Raw genomic sequence first — 23219 nt, 5'->3', positions numbered from 1 at the left:
TCTGTATGCGGGCACACATCCAAAGCCTGTTGTGGCCCAGCGCTCTCTTACACCTCATGCAGGCTCCCACACATTGTTTTAATTAGCTGCTTGCCTTTCTGGTTCTGGAGACAACGGCTTCCATTTGACTTAGTACTTTGCCCTATCGCTTATTGTTATTTAGCTGGCATGGGGTCCTCTCACACCACGCGGTGTTTTCCTAAGGCCCAGATATTGTAAATTCTCATTAGAGAAATTGTGGAACTGATGACAGCTAGTACTGATTAAACAAACTGAAGTTACAGGTGATGGTATATTTTCAAATTGGATTGAAATCATCTCTGCCACTGTGGTTTTAAGCAATCACTGAAGGCAGAGGAAGGCAGATCTATATAAATTGTTGTAAACCATGATTTGCATAGTCAAAACACTATAATTTTTCTGTTCCTGTTAGTATACAGTCTCTTACTGAAATTAAAATGTAAGGTACAGGTTTGTGGACTTGTTTGGAAACTCTGGACTACCAGTGTTTTCTTCTGGAATAGTCAGTTCAGAAGTTCCTGTGAATATTCAACATAATTTGGTCCTCCTCAGCTAAATGTGAAGTGGAGAGGCTCCTGGGTTCATGCTGTTCTGCCTCATTGGAGAAGTAGTCTTTCCAGCTTGTAAAAGGGGCTAAAGCTAACGGTTAAAGCAGCAGAAAGCATCTCGGTACTCCTTGAGGTTGTCTAATGGGTTTGAAAACTCCCTGGTCCATCTGAGAAATTGCTATCAGAATTTTGTGCTTCTTGGTATCACATTTTTAAGTCCAAAACTTCAACTCAGACTAAGGATTTTTGGAGTCCTTCATTCCAAGAGACGTCTGTGTGTGTGCAGCACATATTTCAGAAGGATCTGCTGCATGACTTGTTGCCAGCATGCAGCATTCATCTGTACTGATGGTGCCTTTCTTCCCAAAGATGATGGGGTTTTTTGGCTGAAATGTCACTTTGCAGTGGAGCTGGGAATTATTGAGGCTGCCTGACACACAGCTAGATGTGACCTCGGTGCTGCGTGCTGAGAGCCAGTGGTAATACTTCTGAAAGCCTTTTTTTCTCTAACTGTACAACAGCACATTCCTCTTTGTGCTGACAAGAAACTGAGAATGTCCTGGCTCATCAAATAGCTGGCTTCCAGGAAAAATTGTGACTTGCCTTGCAGATGTTGCAAAGGGATGCTTAGGAGTAGGAATATGAATACCTGGGAAGGAAAGCTGGGCTCCCGGATTGCTCTGCTTGATGCCAGTTAGTTGACAGCAGAAGCACTGTCAGTGTGAAAAACCATTGCCAAAATATAATCTCCCTTCTGCAGGCATGCTTTTAGGCCCTGATTCAGGAAAGTACTGTGGAAGGTGATAATGTCCTTTGGAATAAGGAGGAGTTGTACATTTCATGAAGCATTCTGTTAAATTCAGGCAATACTAGCTACTCTTTTTCTGTCTTCTGAATGTTTAGACACTTGTAATCCTTCAGGGATGGGGGGTCTATAGGGATGGTGCACAGTGCAGAAGATGCTGAGTTTTCCTATTTCCCAAAAGCTACCGGAGGGGAAAGCACAAAGCCAGCCCCACCTGCTGTTTTACGTTCTAAGAATTCAGTTCTTTGTGTTGCAACTTTGAAGATCTGTGTTTTTCCCTCCAACTTTGTTTAGCAAATCAAGATGTGAATTTCTTTGTAAGGCAAGACTTTTTTTCAGAGGTAATACAGCATGAGGACCAACCAGTCCTGGCAGAAAAAGCAGATGAACTTCCAGACATACACATCTTGGCTGTGAGGTTGCTGGGTCTAACGAGGGAATTGTAAACCCTCGCCTTGCCCATGTTTATGCAGGGATGGTTACAGCTGTGCTACAACTTTTGCATTTCAAGACAGATACAGATTCTAGGCTCACATGACTTGTAAGTAAAGACTTAATTATGGTGTAATTACAGAATTTTAACTTTTCCTTGTGGGAAGTACATGCTTTTAAAGTTAGTGCAATGATGTTTACCACATAAATACAATGATTGCGTAGGGGATTTTTTCCTTGGCAATCCTATAACTAGTCATAAATCCTTGATCATACCAATAGGCAGCTAACTGCTGTGCTTTTCAGAGTTGCATGCACACAATTCATGCTGCCTAATAATGGTGTTTTTCAGGGATTCGCAAATTTCAGGCAGAAGCTGTTCATTGTTCAAAATATTCATTAGTCAGAAGCAACTGAGAAGGAGGAGGAAACACACTTTAGAGTCCAAGATTTTAGTATGTGTGCCTTTCTGCAAAATAATGAGGTAGCCACGTACAGCTCTGAATACTAGAAACTTGCTTTTTTTATGTATATCCTCTAAATTTCTTTTGTAAGAGTTTTCACATGTGAGGAGGTGGCTTTCTGCTTCCTTCTCTTACCATAAGTCATCTGGCAGGGTTCAGCCGTTCTGTTCAGGCATTCATAAACTTCTAAGGATGCTTTTCTGGCAAGAGAAAAGTAACCTTTTAGTCAGGTTCTGTAGATCAGAGATAAGCATGTTCATTCTTAAGTGAAGCAACATTATTTTAGGAACTGTCAGACTAGTAAAGACTTGACTACTCTTTTTTTTTTTTTTCTTAACAACTGCTGTATGTCTCTGCTTTCTTCCAACCGTGCACAATCCCCATGGATAGTGCTCCAGACTCCATGTGTGCCCTGTGAAGCTGGAGCACTTAGGCAGATGTGTTTGCAGAGAAGACGAAAACAAATGGTTCTGTTTAATGGAATCAGTGTACTTAAATAATGTACTTATGTACTTCACACTCCCGAATGCTGTTGGCAAGTCCTGCTAAATCTCCTAGGGGTGGTGAAAAAAGGATTCCTTTACGTGCATGCTCTTTTCTGTGTACATAAAAGTGCATCTGCCTAAGACTTGTATTCAAGCCATCACCTACATTTTTACTTCTGAAAACAAAGCTGGAGAATGTTAAAATAGTCTTTGCCACCTCTCCGTTGACTGCAGATCATAGTGAAATGATCAGCATTTCATTTGTGTAAAATTTGTGTTCAAAAAGACCAAAAAGAAATAGTGGGCTGATTGTCACAAGGTGTACCAGAGCCTGTAGTCCAGTGTTTGCTGGTGTTCACTCAAGGTGAAAGCAAAATGGTTAAAATCTAGTCTCTCTTCTCATGTCATCAGCCCTAGTAGAAAGCATTTGTGCTAGCCCACTCACCCCAACCCCAGTTCACGTAACCCAGCTCCTCTGTTTGTCCAGTGGCTTGCCCCAACATCTTTAAACACAAGTCTAAGAAACCCTGAAGGAGAAAAGGACTATTTTCATGAGTATGCTTAAACACTGTGGCTTGCATCTCATCCTCTAGGATTTTTTTGGGTTTTGCCCTCCCCCCCATCTTTTCTCTGGGGTGTAAGATTGCACAGTGGGAGGGGTATCCTATCCTCTTTATAGTTTGCTGGGTTTCTTTAAGTATATGTGCTGGTGTGTATATTAAAGAAAATAACCAAATGCTTGGGCACACAGATTCTTCTTCAGACAAGACAGGCCTAGGTTCCTAGAAGTTCCTTTTGTACTAAGACAAATCCCGTATCAAAATGTTGTATCTTTTGTTAGCCTAACTTATGCAACTAGAAAAAAGGAAGTCAGGGATGTGTACCTTACCCTTGAGGCAGACAGTTGTGATGAATTCATTGAAGAATTTACCCCATACTCTTGAACTACCTTCAGAGATGCTTCCTATTCCGGTACAACTTCCAGCTCCAGTGAGTACGTGTGCCTCTGTGTAAGGCTTTCTTAGATCAGTTTTAGTTGTCATCTTTCAGTCTGAATTGTCTTTCTGCTCTTGCATCAAAATGGTGAGCCACGTACTTACCTTCCTTTTTTACCCTCTTACTGCTTTTCCCCACCATGCACTGGCTATTTGGTGACCCTGGCACACTTCAACATCCATCCCTTGGCTCCTTTCCTTGATGGTTCTTATTGACCTCCTTTGAACCATCTAATTGTGCAGTGTCACTTTCTGTGGTGAGATAAACTTTGCATGTGTGCCATATTCACCACCTGAAGAAAGCAGAGGCTTATTTGGCAGCAGTATTGATTCTGCTTTGTCCATCCTTGTCAGTGCAGCTGCATATTAAGCAGAGACAAAATGCGTGGCTCAGATTTTTCTGCCTGACAGTCAACTCATCAAGAAAGTAAATAAATATGACACTGAAAGGTAAGAGAAGGCTCTCATTTTCTTTTTCCCCCACCCTTTTGCCTTGGTGGAAAACTACTTTTGGAATACAGGTATGCTGACCATGAGGCAAGAAAAGCTTGAGCTAGTCAAAGACCTAGCTACTGCTACAAGGTGCAATCCGGCTCCCGTAATTGTGTCTCTGGTAAGTCCCTTCAGCTTGCTAACCTAGCAGGGATGTATTTTTTTTGTTGCTGGACTAGTCTTATGCTAGATTGCCAGACAGAATGGGTTTCTGGAGTTAGGTGAATACTGGAGCTGTGGAAGGGAAGTAGCAGCAGTGTGTGGCTGGGGTGGCATGGCTGCCTTTCTACAGCAGCTGCACTAGCTCAACTGCCTTGTCAAGCTGCATCTTCGTATCCTGCTCCTCATCCTCCTCCCTTCAGCAGCGGAGAAGCAGCAGCAGGTTGGAGGGGAGGAGAAGCCCATGCTTTTCCCCCAGGTTCTTCCTTCTTTTTCATAAGGATGCAACCTCAGGGGTGAGAAATCCTCAAGTGTGGGATGCCTGCCTTGGTAGTTACAGGGAAACAGCTGTAACACAGCGAGCTTTTGAGTGATAGGAAGGTGAGCCTGCAACATTAGTCAACTCTCAGCCTCACAACGCAAAGATAAAGAGTATTGTAAGAATATGTGTTTATCATGTGAAGATCATAACTAGCCCAAAAGGGAGAACATTAAGGGAAGATGTTCTCCAGGTTTGATGTGGCCCAGGTTGCATGTGAAGTGCAGCCCTGACCCTTCTTGGCAGCTGTGGTTGCAACGGGCTGAGGATGGCGGCTGGCAAACGGGAGGGTTATGAAGTCCTGTAGCTTTCCCATCTCCTCTAAGAGTGCAGAGCGTTCCTGGCTTAGACACAAATCCCCCATTTAAAACACCCTGAACTACAAAAGAAATACTTGAGCTTTCAGGAAGCCAGAGTCTGGATCAACAACAGGGAGTGTTTGTGTCAAAATGATGCATTGAGGTTTAATGTGGTGATACTCTGTGGTGGGGTCCTCAACATCTTGGTCTTTGGCTGCAGATTTTGTGTTACAAGAAAAGCTATAGAGTTCTAAAAAAAACCCGTTTGACAAATACTACTTGTATGCACAGAGGTCATTACCCATGCATACACATAAAGTACAACTGCTGCAATAAGCCTTATCTAAGCCCTGAATTGTCTTCCATGGTACTCTTGCCTTTGCAGAAGTAGGGAGGTTAGGATATCTTTGTTGTCCATGTTTATGATTGTTACCATAGTGGCTGTCTTTGATACAATCTTCTCTTTTCTCTCTCCTGCCATTTTTTCTTGGCTTGATGAAATTTTCATTTTTTTAGGATCAAGGTCTCTCTTCCTAATTCTTAGGAGGTGTTTGGCAGCTGTAATGCCCAGCCCTGTCTGCTCTTGAATCCAAGAAAAAATGAAAACAGATGTACAATAAATTAGGAAAGGCTTAATTAAGAAGCTTTTTTTCCTGTTTTCTCTGCAAAAATATTTTTAACCCTTTCTAAAGTAACAAGATGTTGCCTGGCTAAATATTGGTAAGACCAGAAGAACCTGAAGAATAACTAAAACCTAGGAATGGTAAAGTTGTTCCTGAAGGGTACCTGGAAAGGGGTGGGAATAGGCATGTGATCTCCTTCTCACCTTCCTGGTCCTCCTCTGCTTTCACCAATCTTGTATGTATGGAGAGAGCGTGAGAGCAGCCCCTCTTCTGCTTTAGAAACATGTAGCTTCTCTACCATGCTTCCCTGAAAAATATCATGGGCGGTTAGCAGGGCTATCTATCTCAGATACAGGGGGAAGGAACCTGAGAGACCTCGGGACTATCTCAAATCTTGGTCTTGGTAGTGGCGTCTGTTTTGTTTTAGATGACAGACCATGCTGCCCAGGCACTGGGTACCTATGTAAATCAAAAAGACAGTAAAATCTCACTGGCATTAAAATAATCCCTTTCAAATTTGACAGTCTGCAACTGAGCCCTATGAAAGAAAACTTTTTTTATGTGGGAAGCACATCCTCCCTCTCCCAAACCCTTCTTAATCCCATAGGCATGTAGGAATGTGATTGCCAGGGTAGATATCTATTAAATAAATGAATAACAAGGAAAATAGCTTGGAAGAAAGATCTTTTATTAGTGATTAAGCAAAGTGGAGAAAAGTTGCAGGTGAACTGCTCCCACTCCGCTCTTCTGTATCTCTTAGGAAACTTTAAAAAAAAAAAAAAATCCAACCCTCAGAGGACAGTTTCATTGTGGTATCTTATATTGAAAATCATGCTCTAGATGAGGAAAAGGTTTTGGCAAATCTGTAAGAAGGATACTTGGATTTATTTCTTGTTCTCCCTGCCTTGTTCCAGCTTCTCGGGGGTAACATCTCCATGGGTCTTAAACTGTGAAATAGTGTTAGTTTGAGGTGTTTGTGCTGGTGTGGTGGTACAGTTTTGGTTGGGATGGCATTAGTGTATGATCTTCCTTGTTTCCTGATAGCATTTTTATGCTGAGAAGTGCTTTTGTGCTTTTTAATGTATAACTGGCATTGCTAAGACCTGGTGCTACTTTGAGTAATGTAACATAAGGAAAGCTATTGTAAGAGGCTTTTTGCATTTTTCCCTGTTCAGTTAGAAAAGCAAGCCTACAATTAGTATAACACTTTATCTGGCTTGGATAGAGTTGCTTGGCTTTTTCCTGTGGTAGGTTTGCACTCTATAGTGTACAACTGGCATTTCTAACATATTTGCTGAGAAAAACTAAAGTAGGTATTATTCTGCCACTATGGAGAATAGTCACTAGGGCAAGTAAGCACTGTGGAAAAAAGCTGCAACAAAAATACTTAGCCGTACCCTGTTGCTTACTTATTCTTGGCTGTCCTGCAAAGGCAAGGTTAGAGATATACATTAGATTGTTTATGGTGTTTGTAGTTGTTCAAATTGTAAGTCACAAATTCATTTCTACAAATCAGATTCCTGCTTAAGCTCACTTACATTGTTTGAAATGAAAAATACTTCAGCTTTAAAGAAATATGCTGTGTCCTCCTTATGGACACTTCTCTTTCCAAAAGATTTCTACTGTCTTGTCTGTCTTTTTGAATGAATGAAGGGTAGGACTACATTCATTGAACAATTTCAGCAAATTGGAATTGTTTTAACCTCAATTCAATAAAGCTTTTGAGTACTCTTGTTACTTGGGCTATAATGAATGCTAATAGCATTAAGAATTTTGTTTGAATAAAGAATGGCAGGAGTCAAGCTGTAAACAAACATCTGTCTATGCCAATCCTTTGGAAACCAAACCATATACACCTTGAATGTGTGTTTGGGGGGTATAAACCCCCCCTCCCTTGTTCTGTTGTTCTGAAACATAGGAACCAAACCCTTCCAGAACACAGCCAATATGTGAAGCTACACGTTCCTAGATTCTCTCAGATTTTTGCTGTGTGCCTACAACAAACACTGACAATAAACTTCTGAAAGTCAGGATTTCTACTGGAAAAAGCAGTGGTCTTCACTAACAGCAGTGGTAGAAGGTGCTATTATTATGCTTGTTAGAAACAGCCACTAAATGAAAAGGTTTGGATATTGATGAATAAGCCCATGCTTGCAGAGTAATGACTCTGTTTTTAAGTGCTTTTTGATCAGCGCTGCTCAAAACATGCTATTTATAGATCTATTTTAGCTGTAAAGCCCAGCCATTAGTAGAAAGCAGCCCAGGAATAGAAGGAAAAAATGGTAATCCTTTTTGCTCCTGAAATCTTGGAAAACAAGACAGACTCTAAACTGATGGATGTAGACCTTTTCAGATTGTTAAAACTCTCCAGAGCTCTACCTGTACATGTCTGGTTTGAAATTATTTTGAGGCGCTATGAAATGCAGCCGCAGCGTATAGCGAACAGCTGGCTGAAGCTGTTTGTTGCTACTTTGTAGCCTATACCACTTTATAGCACTTTTCATCATGTTTATGGTTTTGACAGACACTTCTGTGGCAGAATTCTTAATTTAACTGATGAGATGATCTTACTTTCATCTTTTTACTGATGCTCTTTTAAAGTTGAGCAGTTTCATTCTTTTGAGCTGGCTCTACCTTTGGGTACAACTCATTTCATTAGTTTCATGCTCTGTGCAGTGAATTTTATCACATACTTTTTGAGATAATTCTTGCTGCCAGCTTTAAGTTCTGCACAGTGTAATGCAGCAGACCAAGACTTGATTCTTTCTCATCCATTTCTATGGAGTGGAAAAATCTGTTACTTGGCAGTGACCTTGCAGGAACTCACATTTACCTCCTGCCGCAGGCATACCTGTGAGCTGTTGGGCTTGTCTGGTGAGATCTCTAGTCCCGTTTGTTCAGTGCTGCTTCAGTTGTAAGCTCTTGAGGGCAGAGACTTAATTCTTGTGTTGCAAAGTCTTTGTCTAGATGGCTGCTGTGATAACAGGGCTTTTCTTACCTTTTGTGGGAAAGACTGTTCAGCTTTGGTGTGATGGTCAACTGGTTTCTCTGCCTCTTGGTGCTGGAGAAACCTGTTAATGGCTCCATAGGTCTCTTTGGGCTGTTGTCAGTGAAGGACCTAAGAGGGTTTGAAGGGATTTATTTGACTCTGTACGCTACTCCTTTTACTTGCATGTGGAAATGTGTTGTTAATAATTAAACATGTGTAATAGGATGCACTATTTTTAACGTGACCATTAAGTCACACCTTTTCTTTGGTCTTACTCAAGTGTGATTTGAAGGTAACAAGCATGGAGCAGTCCTGTAAATGTGCTAGCCACTTGCAAATGATGTGGCCTTGCTGGTTTTCATTAGAGTTCTGACTGGGAAACTTACTTGTAATGCACAAGTCTTGTGGGAAATGCAAGTTACTTCCAAGTACTTGCCTGTTTTTTTGAGACCCTCTAAATTTGTGCCAGCAGTATCCTTCAAGCCATTGGCTTCATTTGATAGCACCTGTATCTTGTACTGGAAGAGACAGTGAATATTTAGTCCCTCTCTGTCTTCTCCCAGCTACTGGCAAGTTTTGTAGAGCTTTGTTCTATCTCCCTTCCATCATCTCTTTTCTAGGCTGGATGGTTTACCTCTTCTGGCTGCAATACCAGCAGTCTCAGGGCTGGCTGCCTGTTCCCATCCCTGCCCTTGTGCTGGTTAAGCAGCTATGGGCAGAACAGGCTGGGAACTTCAGCTGGGTGCAGTTTGGAGCACCAACTTAACTGTTTGTTGTCACCCAAAAAAGCACATCCTACTACCTGCTCCGCATCCCCAGATCTTCCCTGGTGCTCCCATGACTCTTTGCAGTGGTCTGGTATTGTTTGGCTGACTGATCTTGCAGAGCGACCGAAAACTAACCCAGCCAGAAGGAGTGAATAGCTTCTCACTGGGTGATTGATCAGTGCGTTGATTGAGCTTGTGGAATGATCCAGCAAAGCTGCAGAGCTGGCTTGGACCGTGCAGCAGAGAGATGAGAGGATGGATACTGTAGGACCTCTTCTTGTTGGCATCATGCTAGTCAGACCATTCAGCCATGTTGTGTGACATCACTGCAACACTTTTCATTTGGCTGTTTTAATCCAGGCGCCTCGTGACATTGAGGAAATGCTTGTTCTGGCAGGAGGTGGGCCTGTGAGTTGCTGGAGGGGAGGCAGAAGACCGCAAGAACAGGAATGACTCCTGATCCAGTATTTTTCCAAATGCCTAATAAGTGCTGAAAGATCACCAGCTTGCTCCCCCCTGGAACAAGCCTACCTTGTTCCTAAGTTGTGCAGCTTTTTTTACTACGGACATGGCTGTAAAATGTGAGCTTTGAAGAGCCTGTTCTGGGGACGTCTGTGTTACTTGTGCTTGGTGCAGGTAGCAAGCAGAATGATGTGAATTTATGTTCTGCATACTAGGTAATACAGGATTTGTTTACTGTGCCTTCCTCTTCCCATTTTTGGGGTTATTTTGAAAGCTTGGCTGTAACATAGCCCGAAACTTGGCTGCTTTTGCCAAGGCCCACTGTGAACGATGGAGTATGGATGAATACTTATTATAAAATTCACTTTGATGTATTGCATGTCTTTAACCAAAGGCACATGGGGAATTTGTTTTGGACAATGAATTTGAATTCTGTTGGGATTGATATTGTATCTTTTAAAGAGGGCAGATTCACCCAGAAATGAAACTGTAAACTCCCATATTTTCCCAGAGAGCTCCTGTTGCTTTAATAATCTAGTTATCTGGGAATCTCTTGAAGTATCAAAGGGCCAATTATGTGCTGCCTGGAGAGGACCAGGGAGAGCTGTTTTTGTGCTAGAATTAATAGATACAGGCTGGTCACAGCAGGTCTGATGTCCTCCCTAGCTTACCACTGTAAATTTGCGGGGCAGAGATAGTAATCATTTATTTTCATCTTGCATCTCCTGTTTGCTCAGCAGGAGTAACTCTTAACAGGATTGCATGGTTTCTTCTGGTATTTAGACAAGATATTAAAGACAACTTTAAATGAAAAACCATAGAAAAACTGATCAAGAATGGCTTGTAATGGCTTGTGACAAGACAGGGTGGAGAATGTCTCAAGAAGGAGATAGAAGTCCTGTTAGTTTGATGTTTTAGGGAAAGAAGTGTATTATTTTTCTGACCTTCAAATAAAGAAAAAGAATACCCCCCTACCCCCAAAAAACCCAACAGGCTTCATCCTGGATTGAATAACTGTTTTTGTGGCCTGAGTGTAGATTTCATCAAGTCTGGGTCTTGCTTCTCTCTGCAGGGGCAGCTCTCTCAAACAGGATACTCTTACAGGTTTTTGTTTTTTTTTTTTTTTTTTTTTTTTAAAGGAAAAATCATCAGGACAAGTCAGGGGTCCTGTGTGAAACCAGTGTTTTTGTGGAGATGAGCAGATGATCTGTGCTTAATTATTTGTAAAGGCTGCCAGCGGATAGCTTATTTTTAAAGGAAGGTTTTTATTACAGCATCTTTGCTTGCTTCGGACTTTCTCACAAAACTCATTTGCTTTTTCATGGTGGTTTGCTTCTTGATTCCAGTATTGTATCTCAACAATGAAAGCTGTGTTTTCTCTCTCTTTCATTCCTGGAGGTAGGAAGAGAGATTCTGGAGGTAGACTCTGCTTTTGGAGCTAGGACCTAACCATCTCTGGCATTTCAGGTCATGGTCAGTACTTCCTGACAGAGACTGTTTTAACACCTGAGACTCAGAGGTTGAAATGTTATCTACATCTGTTTCCTCTGTAGGATCACTCACTTTAGAGTAATTGCCAAAGCAGCTACTTTACGCACTGATCCTGTTGCTGGCAGGTTTTGTTCCCATGGCTTAGTTATCTAGTGGGTACAGAGCCTGGTTTATGTTTATTCAGGCTGAAACTGCACTAAAAATTTGTGTTGCTTTTGCAAAGCAAGTTGGTAGGAGACAATTTTGATGACAGTGTTGTTGGCATGCCTGTGGTGAGTCTTCTGTCACATAAGCATGCTTTTGCTGACCCAGTGCAGCCTGCTTGACCTGGAGGAGTGCTTTCCTCACCTGCAGAGAGAGCACGTACGATGTATAGGGGAGTTTGCAATTTTAACCATACTGGCAGGCTTTCTCTTGTAGTCCTGTGTGCTGTGTCTGTAACCCTTTAAAATGGCTGCTACTTAAACAGCCTGTCTTCCCAAATCTTTAAAGCTGAAGATAGAATGGCTTGGCTGCTGAATTTTTGCATCTGTAATGCTGCCTGAGTGCTTTTGCAGTATGGCTGCACATGGCAGCAGGCTGAGAGACCCAGGCTTGGCTTTCCATCCCAATGCACGATCTGCACAGCTGTGCGTGTCCTCTTCTGCCTGAACCCTTGTGGAAGGCTTTGGTTGTGGGACATCTGTTAGGCTGGCTAGGTGGACTACCAGGAAGGGGGTTGTGTGCTTCAGTGTCTCATGTCCTTTCACAGACTTGGAGGTAACAGATCCTTGTCTCTAGGTCTAGACACAACTCCTTGAACTCCCAAATGCCAAGACACTATTTAGGCTACTGCTATGCACCTCTGTTTGCTCTCATCTCTGTGATAATTTGCTTTCCCTCCCTGGTGAGGGTGCAGACCTTCCAGCTTTCCTAGTACCTCTGATGTCCCCCTCCCAGCGCTCCAATCCATCCAGCCTTTCCCTCTGCAATGTATTTCTTGGTTCACTAGGCTCAAACCACTCCTTGTCTGATGCTCTTGTGACCTGTACAACCAGCCCAAGCTCTTGAGATGCTGTCAGAAGGAAAGGCTTCCTGCTGTGGTCCCTAGCTCTCTGCCATCTCATGTACAGCGACATGTAATGAACTGTATGGAGTGGTGACTTCGTGCGGCAGCACTGTGGTTCCCCGAGCCCTGGTTTGGGAACTGTGGGTGCAGAAGGGTCAGTCAGGCTAACCTGTGTGTCCAGGCTGACTGGGCGGAGGCTACTCGCAGCAGCATTAAGGGTCTCTGCAGAAGAGTTGAAGCCTGAAAGGTCAGTGAGGCTCAGAGGCAGCATGTGAAGGCTGTTGCTTAGGTCCTAGGGTACTGGTGAAATTTGGGTACAGGGTTCGAGAAACTTCAGTTTTTCCAGCAAGTAGTGTTTTCTGGCTTTGCTTATAAAGGCAGGCAGATATTACTTTTGCTTTAACAAAGTTAAGTTCAGCTCTTGAAGGCTAAATACGCAATTTCATTTGAATGGCTTAATTTAATGTAGTAATTAACTCAGTATTTCATGCATGAAATAATTCATATATTTAATAATGCGTCCCTATTTTGGCATGAGATTGTACTGACTGATTCAATTCCTCTACTACGTGCTATGATTAGAGGGGTCATCTTTTGCTAAAACTGGGCACATGGGTGTGTAGGGGAGAAGAATTGGATGAATCCAGGTGGAATGTGTTGTTGTGCTGTTGACATATTGGCCTAGTTTTCATACATAATATAGCGTAGTGGTTTTTGTGCCCCCCCCCTCCAGCAGCATAGCTCAAATTTTTCAGAGGGACTGATTTTTCTGTGAGTGCTAATCATTATGTTGTAAAAAAATATTTCACGTTGCACTTCTGCAGATACCATGAGGCACTTCGTAAAGAATCTTAAAATTTCTGTATAGAGTGAAAAGAGAAATGTTTCTGACTGAACTTCCTGCTTTCTTCTAGCTTCCTGGTCGCAATTTTAAGCAAGGCTACAATGCTGATGTTGGTGACAAGTGGATCTGGCTGAAATGAGATCTGCCTCCTCTTGGAGCCCTAACTGGGATGGACCACAGAACTTGAGTGAAGAAGAAGCCGAATTCAGTGTGCCTGCTCCGCACGAATTACGTAGCGCGAAGAAAATGCTGGTTAGATCATCTTCCAGCTACAGCATAAGAGAATAGACTCCTAGAAAGGAAATCACTTTATTCTGGTTTGTTCTTCCCTGATGAATTCAGGGTGCTTTGTCTTTGGATATTTGATAGTCAATGTGTGATAGCAAAGTGATCTAGTATTACAGGGCAGGCTTAAGATCAATGCTGAACTTTCTCTTCATCAAGACTGTGGCATATTATTACACAGGAGTATTGTTGTTTTGCTGAATCAAGAGAAATTAAACCTGTATCCTCCTGGCTCTCACAAAGTTAATTTCTTGCTCTGTCATGCATGATGTTTTATTAGTTTCATTAGAAGAGTGTACATGCTAAAAAACCACGCTTGCATCATGTTCTGAAAGCCTCTTACTGGTCATCAGCATCAAAGCAGGCAAGCATAAAAAAGTTCATTGAGAGAAGGAAATAAGTGTTGATCTCAATTTAAACAGCAAAATATCTGTGCTTAAAAGTATAAAAAAAAATTCAAAGTAGTTGCCAGCAGTTATACTCACAGCTTCTTCCTTTGAATGGGCGCTATAGATCAGAATGTTTGTTGGGTATAAAAGACAAATGTAATTATTTTTGCAAGTCCCTGAAAGTCCAAGTTGGAATTCTTTTTAAAGAAATGATTCATTTGGTATTAGTTAGGCACACAAATGAGGCACCTTGGCATTGGTTCAAGCAGTGCTGTCCAGATTTAGTCTGCAGTAGTTCTGCATTTCCAGCAAGGGGCTAACTACTTCAGTCACTGAGTAAAAGTGCTGCCAGGCATTCCAGTATTCAGGGCAATGCCTTTGAATTAAGCAGCCAAGTCTTGCCCATGCCCCTGCCCGTGTCAAAAGTAGAATGAAAAGACTCCTTTAATAAGAGCCTTGGGGGCCTGGTTAGATAGTGAAATAAATGAGCAGTGGGGTAGAAATGTGCCACTTCTCACTGATCTCTTAGCTCTTTGTTTCCATGTTTTATGGCTTTATAGAGTTTCAGTTCTGGTCGCAAAAGGACTGACTCTGCTTTGGTGCCACCATGCCAACCTGCGCTAATGCAGCTGGTGGCTTCACAATGGTGAGCAAGCGATGAGGTGCAAGGCCAGCACTGCGCCTTGGACTTGTGTGAAAATGCAGCAGAACTGGTGTAGTCAGTCCTGTGAGGCTGTGCATTTGTTTTTTGAAATGTTGCAAGATCTTTTCACCTTCCAGAGGCTGGTTATCCGGGCACTGGACCTACACGTGTTGCAGCTCAGGAGTGTGCTTCTTTATGCCACGTCTCCCACAGGAAGATGTATCTTAGTGCTCTTATGCCTGAGGACCTGCCAGCCTGAACCGCTGTTGTCTTCTCCTATGCAGTGAGATCCTGAGCAATTAATGTTACCTTTTCTTTACCTGTCCAGAGTGCCATCTTGCAGCGGTCAGTAATGCATGTGGAGATGAAAAGAACATCTGCTGTGGCTTTAGGCTCCCTTTGGAGTAGTCCAGATCTGTTTTTACAGGTGTCCTCCATCTCAGTATTGCTGTGTTCTCCAGGTGCTGTAATTCACTTGGCAATGTGCATGCAACCTGATGTTGGATCTCCTAGAAAGACATTTTGTGCTGTGAGTAGTGGTGGTGAAGCTGTTGTGTTCAACTTTGCTGTAGTGGGGCACAGTGGGGTGCAGAGCATTTCTAAGGGCCTTCCCTGCCTGCTCCAGCAGCATACTGAGAGCTGAACTGAGCTTTGGATGTGAAGAAGTTTAATTCCAGTCAGGAAAAGCAGTGTTGGCTTGTATGGCAAGCAGTGTGGTATGACAAAATGGATGTTGAGCGTACTTTTTTGTCCTGGTTTTAACTCTGCTTTAAAAGTAAAACTGTTTATAAATAAATCTGTGAAGGAAATAACTTTCTCTCCCCTTGCTGTAGGAAGGAGCGTTAGTTGTGTTTTTCTCTTCCCTCCTTCCCACTCCAACACCTCAAAAAAACATCTCTTAGCAAGCCAGCTGTAAAGTTTTTGGCTTTTAAAGACTGTGCTATGCCAGTTGGATGAATTTATCTCCAGTTCTTTATTAGATTGGAAAAGATAAAATGGCTCAAGTTCTCTCCACGCTTCTGTGTAGGTGCGCATGTGATATGATCCGCAGTCAACTCATCCTGAGTTCCCATTGCCTATGTTAATGCATGGGGAAGTTTGCCTCTTGCCTGTCACGTCCCATGCTTGATTCTGCCTGCTTTACAAAGGCAGATTCCCTGGGAATGGTGGTGTTACACTTACAGCCCTTGGCCACATTTTGTGGGCAGAACCACTGGCTTTCCTGATGGCTGCACTGAGTCCAGTAGTCCAGTGACTGACTCCCCCTTGGGTTCACTTTTTGGTTGCATAGGAGGGGTGAAAAGAAAGAGGAGGTGTGTGGGAATGGGTCCTGCCACCAAAATGAAAGCTTGACACGTTGCAGCCTCAGATTAGGTTGTGAAGATTGCCTCTCAGCCTCAGGAACCTGTAATTTCATGCCAACACCTGTCCCACTCTAAAAACTGGGCTTAACTGTATTTCACATTTGGTCTCTTAACCATCCCCCTCTGGCCTTTGCTGTGGTTGACTGGTGAGTGCTTGTGCTTTCCCAGTGTGTCCATTAATAGCTTCCTCGTCAGCTGGAGGACAGCTGAAACTGTATGGGGTGGGACAAGGTCAGCCTCTTTGCTGAAGATACCTGCATGTGTCTGAGCCTCCTCATGCTTTGCACTTCAGCTTGAGGTATTGATGCCTCACCTGCCCCTACCCACCATGTGCTCTTCAGCAGTGACATTTGGCCCAGGGCTACAGTTAAGCGATCCAGTGAATTTTTTCTTCCCCTTCCTCCTTCTGGGTGTAACTTTCATGTTTTAATAGTGGTGAGGTTTGGATGTTAACCATGCCGCTTCAGTTCTGTGAAGTAAAGAGCTGCTGCAGTGGAAGAGAAGGATGCACGTTGCTGTGCCCCCACCACAGGCAAAGATTGAAATGAATCCCTTCTGTGGAAGAGCTTGCTGAGCAAGTGTAATTTAGGTGCACAACAAATTCCAGCTGGCTTTGAATGCTGTTTACAAAAGACTGGGCAAAATGAATCATTTGTGCAAAAGTTAATGGAAGCAACCAGAGCAGGGGGGAGGTGGGATGGCACACCGCAACCTGACAGGCTGCTCTCCGGAAATACTCAGGTTTAGTGTAAGCTGAGCATTTATGGAGAACCTGAAAAGCCATCTGCAATAAAGGGGGTCTGGGAGGAAAAGGAGGCCCAAAGGTCAGTGAAAAGGTTTGACTCTTCTATATGTTCCTGTTCTGTTGACTTGCATGTGATCTTGGGCAAGCTTCTTGGTGGTACGTGGCCCTGGGAACTCCCATCCATGTTGGTCAAAACTCAGCTCATCTGACAGTGTTGCTTCCCATGACCCTGCTTAGCTCGTATGTTAAATGAGTATTTTAAAAACACTGGTTGAAAGATGGGATAGGCATTCAAAATTGTGTTCTCTGGTGCTTTCCTCGAGGCTGAAGGGAGGTAGGGTCTAGGTTTCCCTGGCAGAAAGGTGCAGCTCTGCGGTCCCAGCTTGTCTTTCTGCCGCACTGGTGAGAAGGTGCCATGTCTCAGTCTCGCTGCAGTGATGAGCAAAGTCTTGGCCATGCAGGAGACTGGTTTGCTCCTGTTTTGGTGTCATGGGTTGGAGATATGTATCACATTAGAGAAAGGAGCTCGTCCTACAGAACTTTCCTGAGAAAGGGAGACTATTTCCCCTTGTCACTTCAGTGAGAAGCACTTAATTTGCTCTGACCCTTTTAACTCTGATAAGAGGGCAGCATTCTTTACATAGCTGCTTCTCAGATAGCATCATCGCGTGAGCATCGCAGGCAGCGGGGTGGCATGAAACCTGCAGGTTCTGCTCTGGTTCCCAGCTTTAAGTCTTTATTTGCCAAATATATATTCACAGTGAGATCAAAACAAGTGTGTTGCCTGCCCGTGCTGTGTAATTCCTCTGCAGGTGCTGGAGCCTAGCCTAGCTGCTTCTATCTGATGGGACCACTCCTGACTATTTGATTTCTGCTAGTGTTCTCCACCCTCCCAAACAAAAACTCCAGGTACAAATGATACCTAGATCTTGCCTGCCTGAGAAAACTTCGTCTCAATTAGCTTAGTGGGTACTGAGTGTCTTCAACAATAGCTGGGCATGGAAATCTGTGTCAGCTGCTGCGGTTCTCTCCGGGTGAGGCAGATGCCACACCTCATTCCTCCACCTGCTCGTGGATCAGCAGTTCATGGAGCATGGCCTGGAGACATGATCCCAGACAGTGGTGTGGCATGGGGGGATAAAGGCTGGTTGGCATGTGGGCTGCTGCACCTACAGGAGAGACTTCCCAGCCCTCAGCTGTGTCTCTGCACACAGGTATAAAGCAGACACACATGAGTGTGCAGCCAAGGAAGGATTGCTGGTGGATCTGGCTGGGTGTGGGGTCACAGGCATGCTAAATGGGAGTGTGCTTCTCCCACCTGTGTGCTAAAAGTTGTGACAGAGCAAGGGTTTTGGTTTCTCTGGGTTCCTTATCGCACTGCTGCAGCAGTCCGTTCAGTGCTCACAGGGAACCAGCTCTTCGGGGCGACAAGGTTGTGCTGCATTATGGTGCCAGAACAGCACAGCAATGCCACCCTGCATTTCAAGAAATGGGATATAAGCGTGATTTACGAGCCACTGATGTACAGGTTTGCTCTTTTCTGGGTCCTCTTCTTGCTTACAAGAAGGCTGGTCCAAACTGATTGCTACTTTGTGTGGAAGCTTATTTCCTTTTTGGGAATCAAATTCATACATATGAAGTTCACAGTAGAGTTTCTGTTATATAAAAGGGAGTTGATGTGTGCAAAAAAATGCACAAAACGGTGCTCAGATAAAGTAGGTGTGACCTGTCCAGCCCTGGCATGGCCCATGTCGGCCCCCAGGCTGTGCCCATTTGCTGGTGCCTGCCATCGTCTCTGAGTGTTTCAAGAGACAAGGTTGATTTTTGTCATCCCATAAGAGATGGGGGTGTTCAGAAATTGGTGGGAGTCACCACTGAGCAGGGTGGGGTTTGCCATTGTGACAGAGACTCCATTTGCTGCTTTCAGGTTCTGGTTCCTGCCTGCTTACAGGAGAGACCCAAGCCACTGGAGGAAGAAGAAAGAAGGAACTTGACAAAATCCTTTGCCACTTTTATCTTTGTTGGATGTGGGTAAAGCACAGGCTCCTGTTGTCCTCCATGGCCGAGACAGGAGCGTGAAGTCTGTCTGTCCTGGCTTTGCCTTGCTAGAAGCCCTGCTGCTGCGGAAGCTGTTTCCTACTCCCAGAATAAAGTCCTGGTCCTGGCTGCAGCACTTAGTCACAGCTATTCAGCTACTCTGTTTTCCTTTTAGGACTAATGTTGATACCTAAACATGGTTTTGATCTTCTGTTCTGAAAGAGCTGCCTGCTGCTGGGGTCATGGCTGGGAACTGGGAGGGAGAGAGGTCTCTGTGGGTTAGCAGCAGTTATGGCATCTTCTGGGGGGTTGGCTGCCCGACTTACCCACGGCAGGACAGGGTGGAAGTGAGGTATGGGGCTAGTGCAGTGTTAGCTAGATCTTGGACTTCTGGCTTGTAATCTGTGTGGTAGGACCATGGCCAAAACTGTGGCACAACTTTAATGTTTGCTCCAGCCCTGATTCACTGTCCGTTTCCTCTGTTGTGCAGTGCTCTCTGGGAGGTGAGGTGGATAAGCCAGGCTTGTCCTGCCAGCTGAAATGGTCCTGGAAGTCAGGCTTCTGTGGGCAGGGGCTGTACCTTCAATGAGAATGAGAAACCAAAGCTGCCATGGTCTAAGAGATCTCACAAATCCCTCCTGACTTCTTCCTAGAGTGCTTGGTTTGAGCACCAGTGAGAAAGATACTGCAGCTTGACAGAGCAGAAGGGAGGTGAAGGAGTAAACTGGAGTGAGGCATCACAGCTGATGCTGTAATTGCTGCTTCCTGATCATGGTCTGGGTTGTGCTAGGTTGTAAGTTGGTGATACAGACCAACCACCAGTCCCCAGGGAGGACTAGGGAGATGAGCAGACCCTTCTGGCAGGGCATTCAGCTCAAGCGTTGCTTTCAGGTGACTTTGTTCAGTGTATTCAAGAGATGGGATCCTTGCTGCTTGCAACAGCTCCCCATGAAAGGTCATTGTTGTGTTGGGACAGATAGATGCTATGTTACTCTCCAGGTGGTGATGGAGAGCAGTGGGGTGGAGGTGATGTGTTCATAGAATGCTTTGGGTTGGAAGGGACCTTTAGACATCAACTAGCCCAACCCCTCTGCAGTAAGCAGGGACAGCTTTAACTAGATCAGGTTGCTCAGAGCCCCATCCAACCTGACCTTGAATGTTTCTAGGGATGGGGCCTCCACTATCTCTCTGGGCAGCCTGTTCCAGTGCTTCATCACCCTCATTGTAAAAAAGTTCTTCCTCGTATCCATATCTATTCTTCTTTAGTTTAAAACCATTGCTCACTGTCCTGTCACAACAGGCCTCGCTAAGAAGATTGTCCCCATCCTTCCTGTAGGCCCCCTTTAAGTCCTGAAAGGCTGCAGTAAGGTCTCCCCGCAGCCTTTTCTTCTCCAGGCTGAATAACCCCAACTCTCTCAGCCTGTCCTCGTAGGAGAGGTGCTCCAGCCCTCGGATCATTTTTGTGGCCCTCCTCTGGACCCGCTCCAACAGGTCCATGTCCTCCTTGTGCTGAGGGCTCCAGAGCTGGACACAGTACTCCAGGTGAGGTCTCACCAGAGCAGAGCAGAGGGGCAGAATCACCTCCCTCAACCTGCTGGCCACGCTTCTTTCGATGCGGCCCAGGATTCGGTTGGCTTTCTGGGCTGCAAGTGCACATTGCCGGCTCATGTCCAGCTTTTCATCCACCAGTACCCCCAAGTCCTTCTCCGCAGGGCTGCTCTCAATCCCTTCATCCCCCAGCCTGTATTGATATTGGGGGTTGCCCCATCCCAGGTACAGGACCTTGTACTTGGCCTTGTTGAACCTCATGAGGTTCACACAGGCCCACCTCTCCAGCTTGTCCAGGTCCCTTCGGATGACATCTCATCCTTGTGGTGTATCAACCGCACCGCTCAGCTTCGTGTCATCTGCAAACTTGCTGAGGGTGCACTCAATCCCACTGTCTATTGCATTGATGAAGATGTTAAACAGCACTGGTCCCAGTATGGACCCCTGAAGGACATCACTTGTCACTGGTCTCCATTTGGACATTGAGCCATTGACCACTACCCTCTGGATGCGACCATCCAGCCAATTCCTTGTCCACTGAACAGTCCACCCATCAAATTCTTATCTCCCCAATTTAGAGAGAAGGATGTTGCGGAGGATGTGTTCAGTTTTGTGAGTGTGGCTTCCTTACATGTGCCTGCATGTCTGACAGCTCTCTGCTGACCTGCACATACCACCAGGCATCTCTGAGAAGAGTAGCTCCCAAATCCTGTTGATGGCTTCAGACCCTGCCACCAGTTCCATGGATAGCCCTGAGTTTTCCCTGTGCAAAGCAAGGTCAGGTTGGTGAGTCCTAGGGCTTGCTCCCATGTAATCTTCTGGTTCCCTTTGGGCTGGTGAGATCTGGTAAAGCACAGCCCTGCTATTTCCAGTGTGGGTCTCTAGTGGGAGGCAAAGGGGGCAGACAGGGGTGACAGCCTCTTCACCCACAGGCTCTCTCTCATGAGGTTTTCATGCAGTAAGGCTGTTGAGGGTGAGTGGTGTGGGCTCTTGCCAGGAATGTTTTGGTGGCTCTTTGCTTTGAGATACAGCTGGCTTGCTGCATCTCCCAGCGAGGAGCTCAGAGGGAGGGCTGCTTCCCAGCCTCCTGCAGGACTGGTTTTCTTCGGCATGGGGAGATAGTGGATGAAGTGAGTTGCCTGGAGTCACGCAGCACATCTGGGATTGCAGCAGATACAGAGCATCAGTCTGCCCAATTGGTCCCATGCTTTCATGGCACAACTGCTTCTTTTCTCCTAGCCATGCTGATTGCCACCCCATGCACTCAACATCCGTTGCTGGAGTCCCTGCAGGTCTGGTTTTCCCCTTGGTGACTGCATGCATCATTTTGGCAAGGAGGCATATTTAACTGGACAATGTATCCACTCCCTCGAAGAGCTTAACAGTAAACATTCTCTGCTGGCAGGAGCTTTTATGAGCCATAGAGGCAGTGAAGGGAAAATGACTTTGATACCCACTAAACCTTTTGCCTGTGTGCTCAGATCTGGGTTGTGATACTGCTGGGTCACAAGCAGTTGCGTGACGCTGGTGTTTCCTGGCACAGCTCTGAGTACACAAACCTGCTCGCATCCTCTATGTCCTCTTTGATTTGATTAAACCCCCACTGTCTAATATTACGGTGCTGGGGACATCCCAACCAGATCTCTGCTGGTGCAGGGGAGCTGGGTAAGCAACTCCACCTCCTGCAGAGCCTCCTATCAGTCTGGCTGGTTTCCAGTGGGGGATGCACAGGGCTTTCCCAGCACATCCCATTAGGTGGCAATGCAGCCTGTTCCTCTGTGCAGCACTGGGGGATGATGGCAGCAAGCATGGGGCTTCAGCCTGCCTGGGGATAGTCGAGCTTCAGACCAGAGCCTGCAGACTGCTGTGGGGTATGCTGGGGCAGCCAAAGCTCTGAGCATGTAGGAAGGGCACTTTAACTCTGGGCTTTTAACTCTGTTTTAGCTGCTGACACTACAAACAACCCTGGGATTTCCTGTAATCCTGGCTTTGAGGTACCCTGTGTCACATGGTAGCTGTGATGATCCTTGGGCCAACTCTGTCCCTCGCACGGGCTACACAGGTTCTCTTTGCAAGTGCTTTGGCCTCTGTGTCCACAAGCCTGGTGATCCCTGTTGCCTTATTCCATGTGATCTCCAAGCAGGACAACAGGAGAAAGTGCCCAAGTGGCATCAGGGCAAGAGGGGCACAGAGCATCTTCTCTGTGGTGACCAGCAAGCAGGGCATCTCTTGTTCATCTGACTGCCAGCCTGCATGCACTTGCCTGCCTTACAGACCCTGCCCCAGCTCGAGCTTCTGACAGGACAAGGCTTCTGCTCTCCATCCTTCTCAGCAGAATTTCCTGGGCCTGCAGAGGATGGAGGGAGACACCTGCAATGCCCTTGGCCAGGGCACTCAAGCTCTTGCTCAAGAAATGGGTGAGTAAAGAGCTCATCTGACCAAGTGCTGACAAGCATGCTGGACTGCAGCCAGGGGACTTCCCAGGACGACTGCTGGGCCAGACAGCAGCATTACTTATGGACCATGTAGAGCATCCACCTGTGTAAGTGCCCTGTGCATTGGTGGCAAGGAGATGCCTGAATTTCAAACAGGAGCTGAGATCAAAGCATGGGGCTAGAGGCTGTTATGGGTCCCCCCAGGGAAAGCGTGAAAGACTGGAAGACCTGTCATGGGTTGGGGATGCACTGAATGCCACAACCGCCACCCAGCTCAAAGGCTGTGCATGGTGGGTACCCCCATGTGCAGCCCCATGCTCTGTCATCCCTTCTGGGCTCTGCTGGGTGGTGCATCCCATTACCTGCCTCTCCCTTGCTTAACTAGGATGTTATCTGGAAATCAGAAAGCACTTGGGTCTGGATCTCAAACAGAGCAGCATTTCATGGCAGTCCAGCCACGGAGAGTTAAGTAATATTGAAGTGTGATATTTCATTGCTGTGTAATTAACTTCAGCTGCTTTTGAGCTGAA

At 45.3% G+C, this 23219-nt stretch overlaps 1 protein-coding gene across 4 annotated transcripts in view; it reads left to right on the top strand.

The window, feature by feature from the left end:
- NDUFA10 (NADH:ubiquinone oxidoreductase subunit A10) overlaps positions 1-15013 on the top strand; it is a 44121-nt gene extending 29108 nt beyond the window's left edge. For 3 of the 4 annotated variants that reach the window (XM_075710956.1, XM_075710957.1, XM_075710955.1), the window contains one exon: positions 13314-13775. In XM_075710956.1, the coding sequence (XP_075567071.1) occupies positions 13314-13382 (69 nt within the window). In that variant the 3' untranslated portion in view covers positions 13383-13775. Of the gene's footprint in view, positions 1-13313; positions 13776-14477 lie in introns of those variants that run through there. The other variant, XR_012831069.1, reaches the window with a different exon arrangement.
- The last annotated feature ends 8206 nt before the right edge of the window (positions 15014-23219 follow it).

The sequence above is a fragment of the Pelecanus crispus genome, chromosome 5 (genome assembly GCF_030463565.1).
Source record: "Pelecanus crispus isolate bPelCri1 chromosome 5, bPelCri1.pri, whole genome shotgun sequence".
NCBI classification, from domain to species: Eukaryota; Metazoa; Chordata; class Aves; order Pelecaniformes; family Pelecanidae; genus Pelecanus; species Pelecanus crispus.
This window is presented reverse-complemented; position numbering and strand designations above follow the sequence as displayed.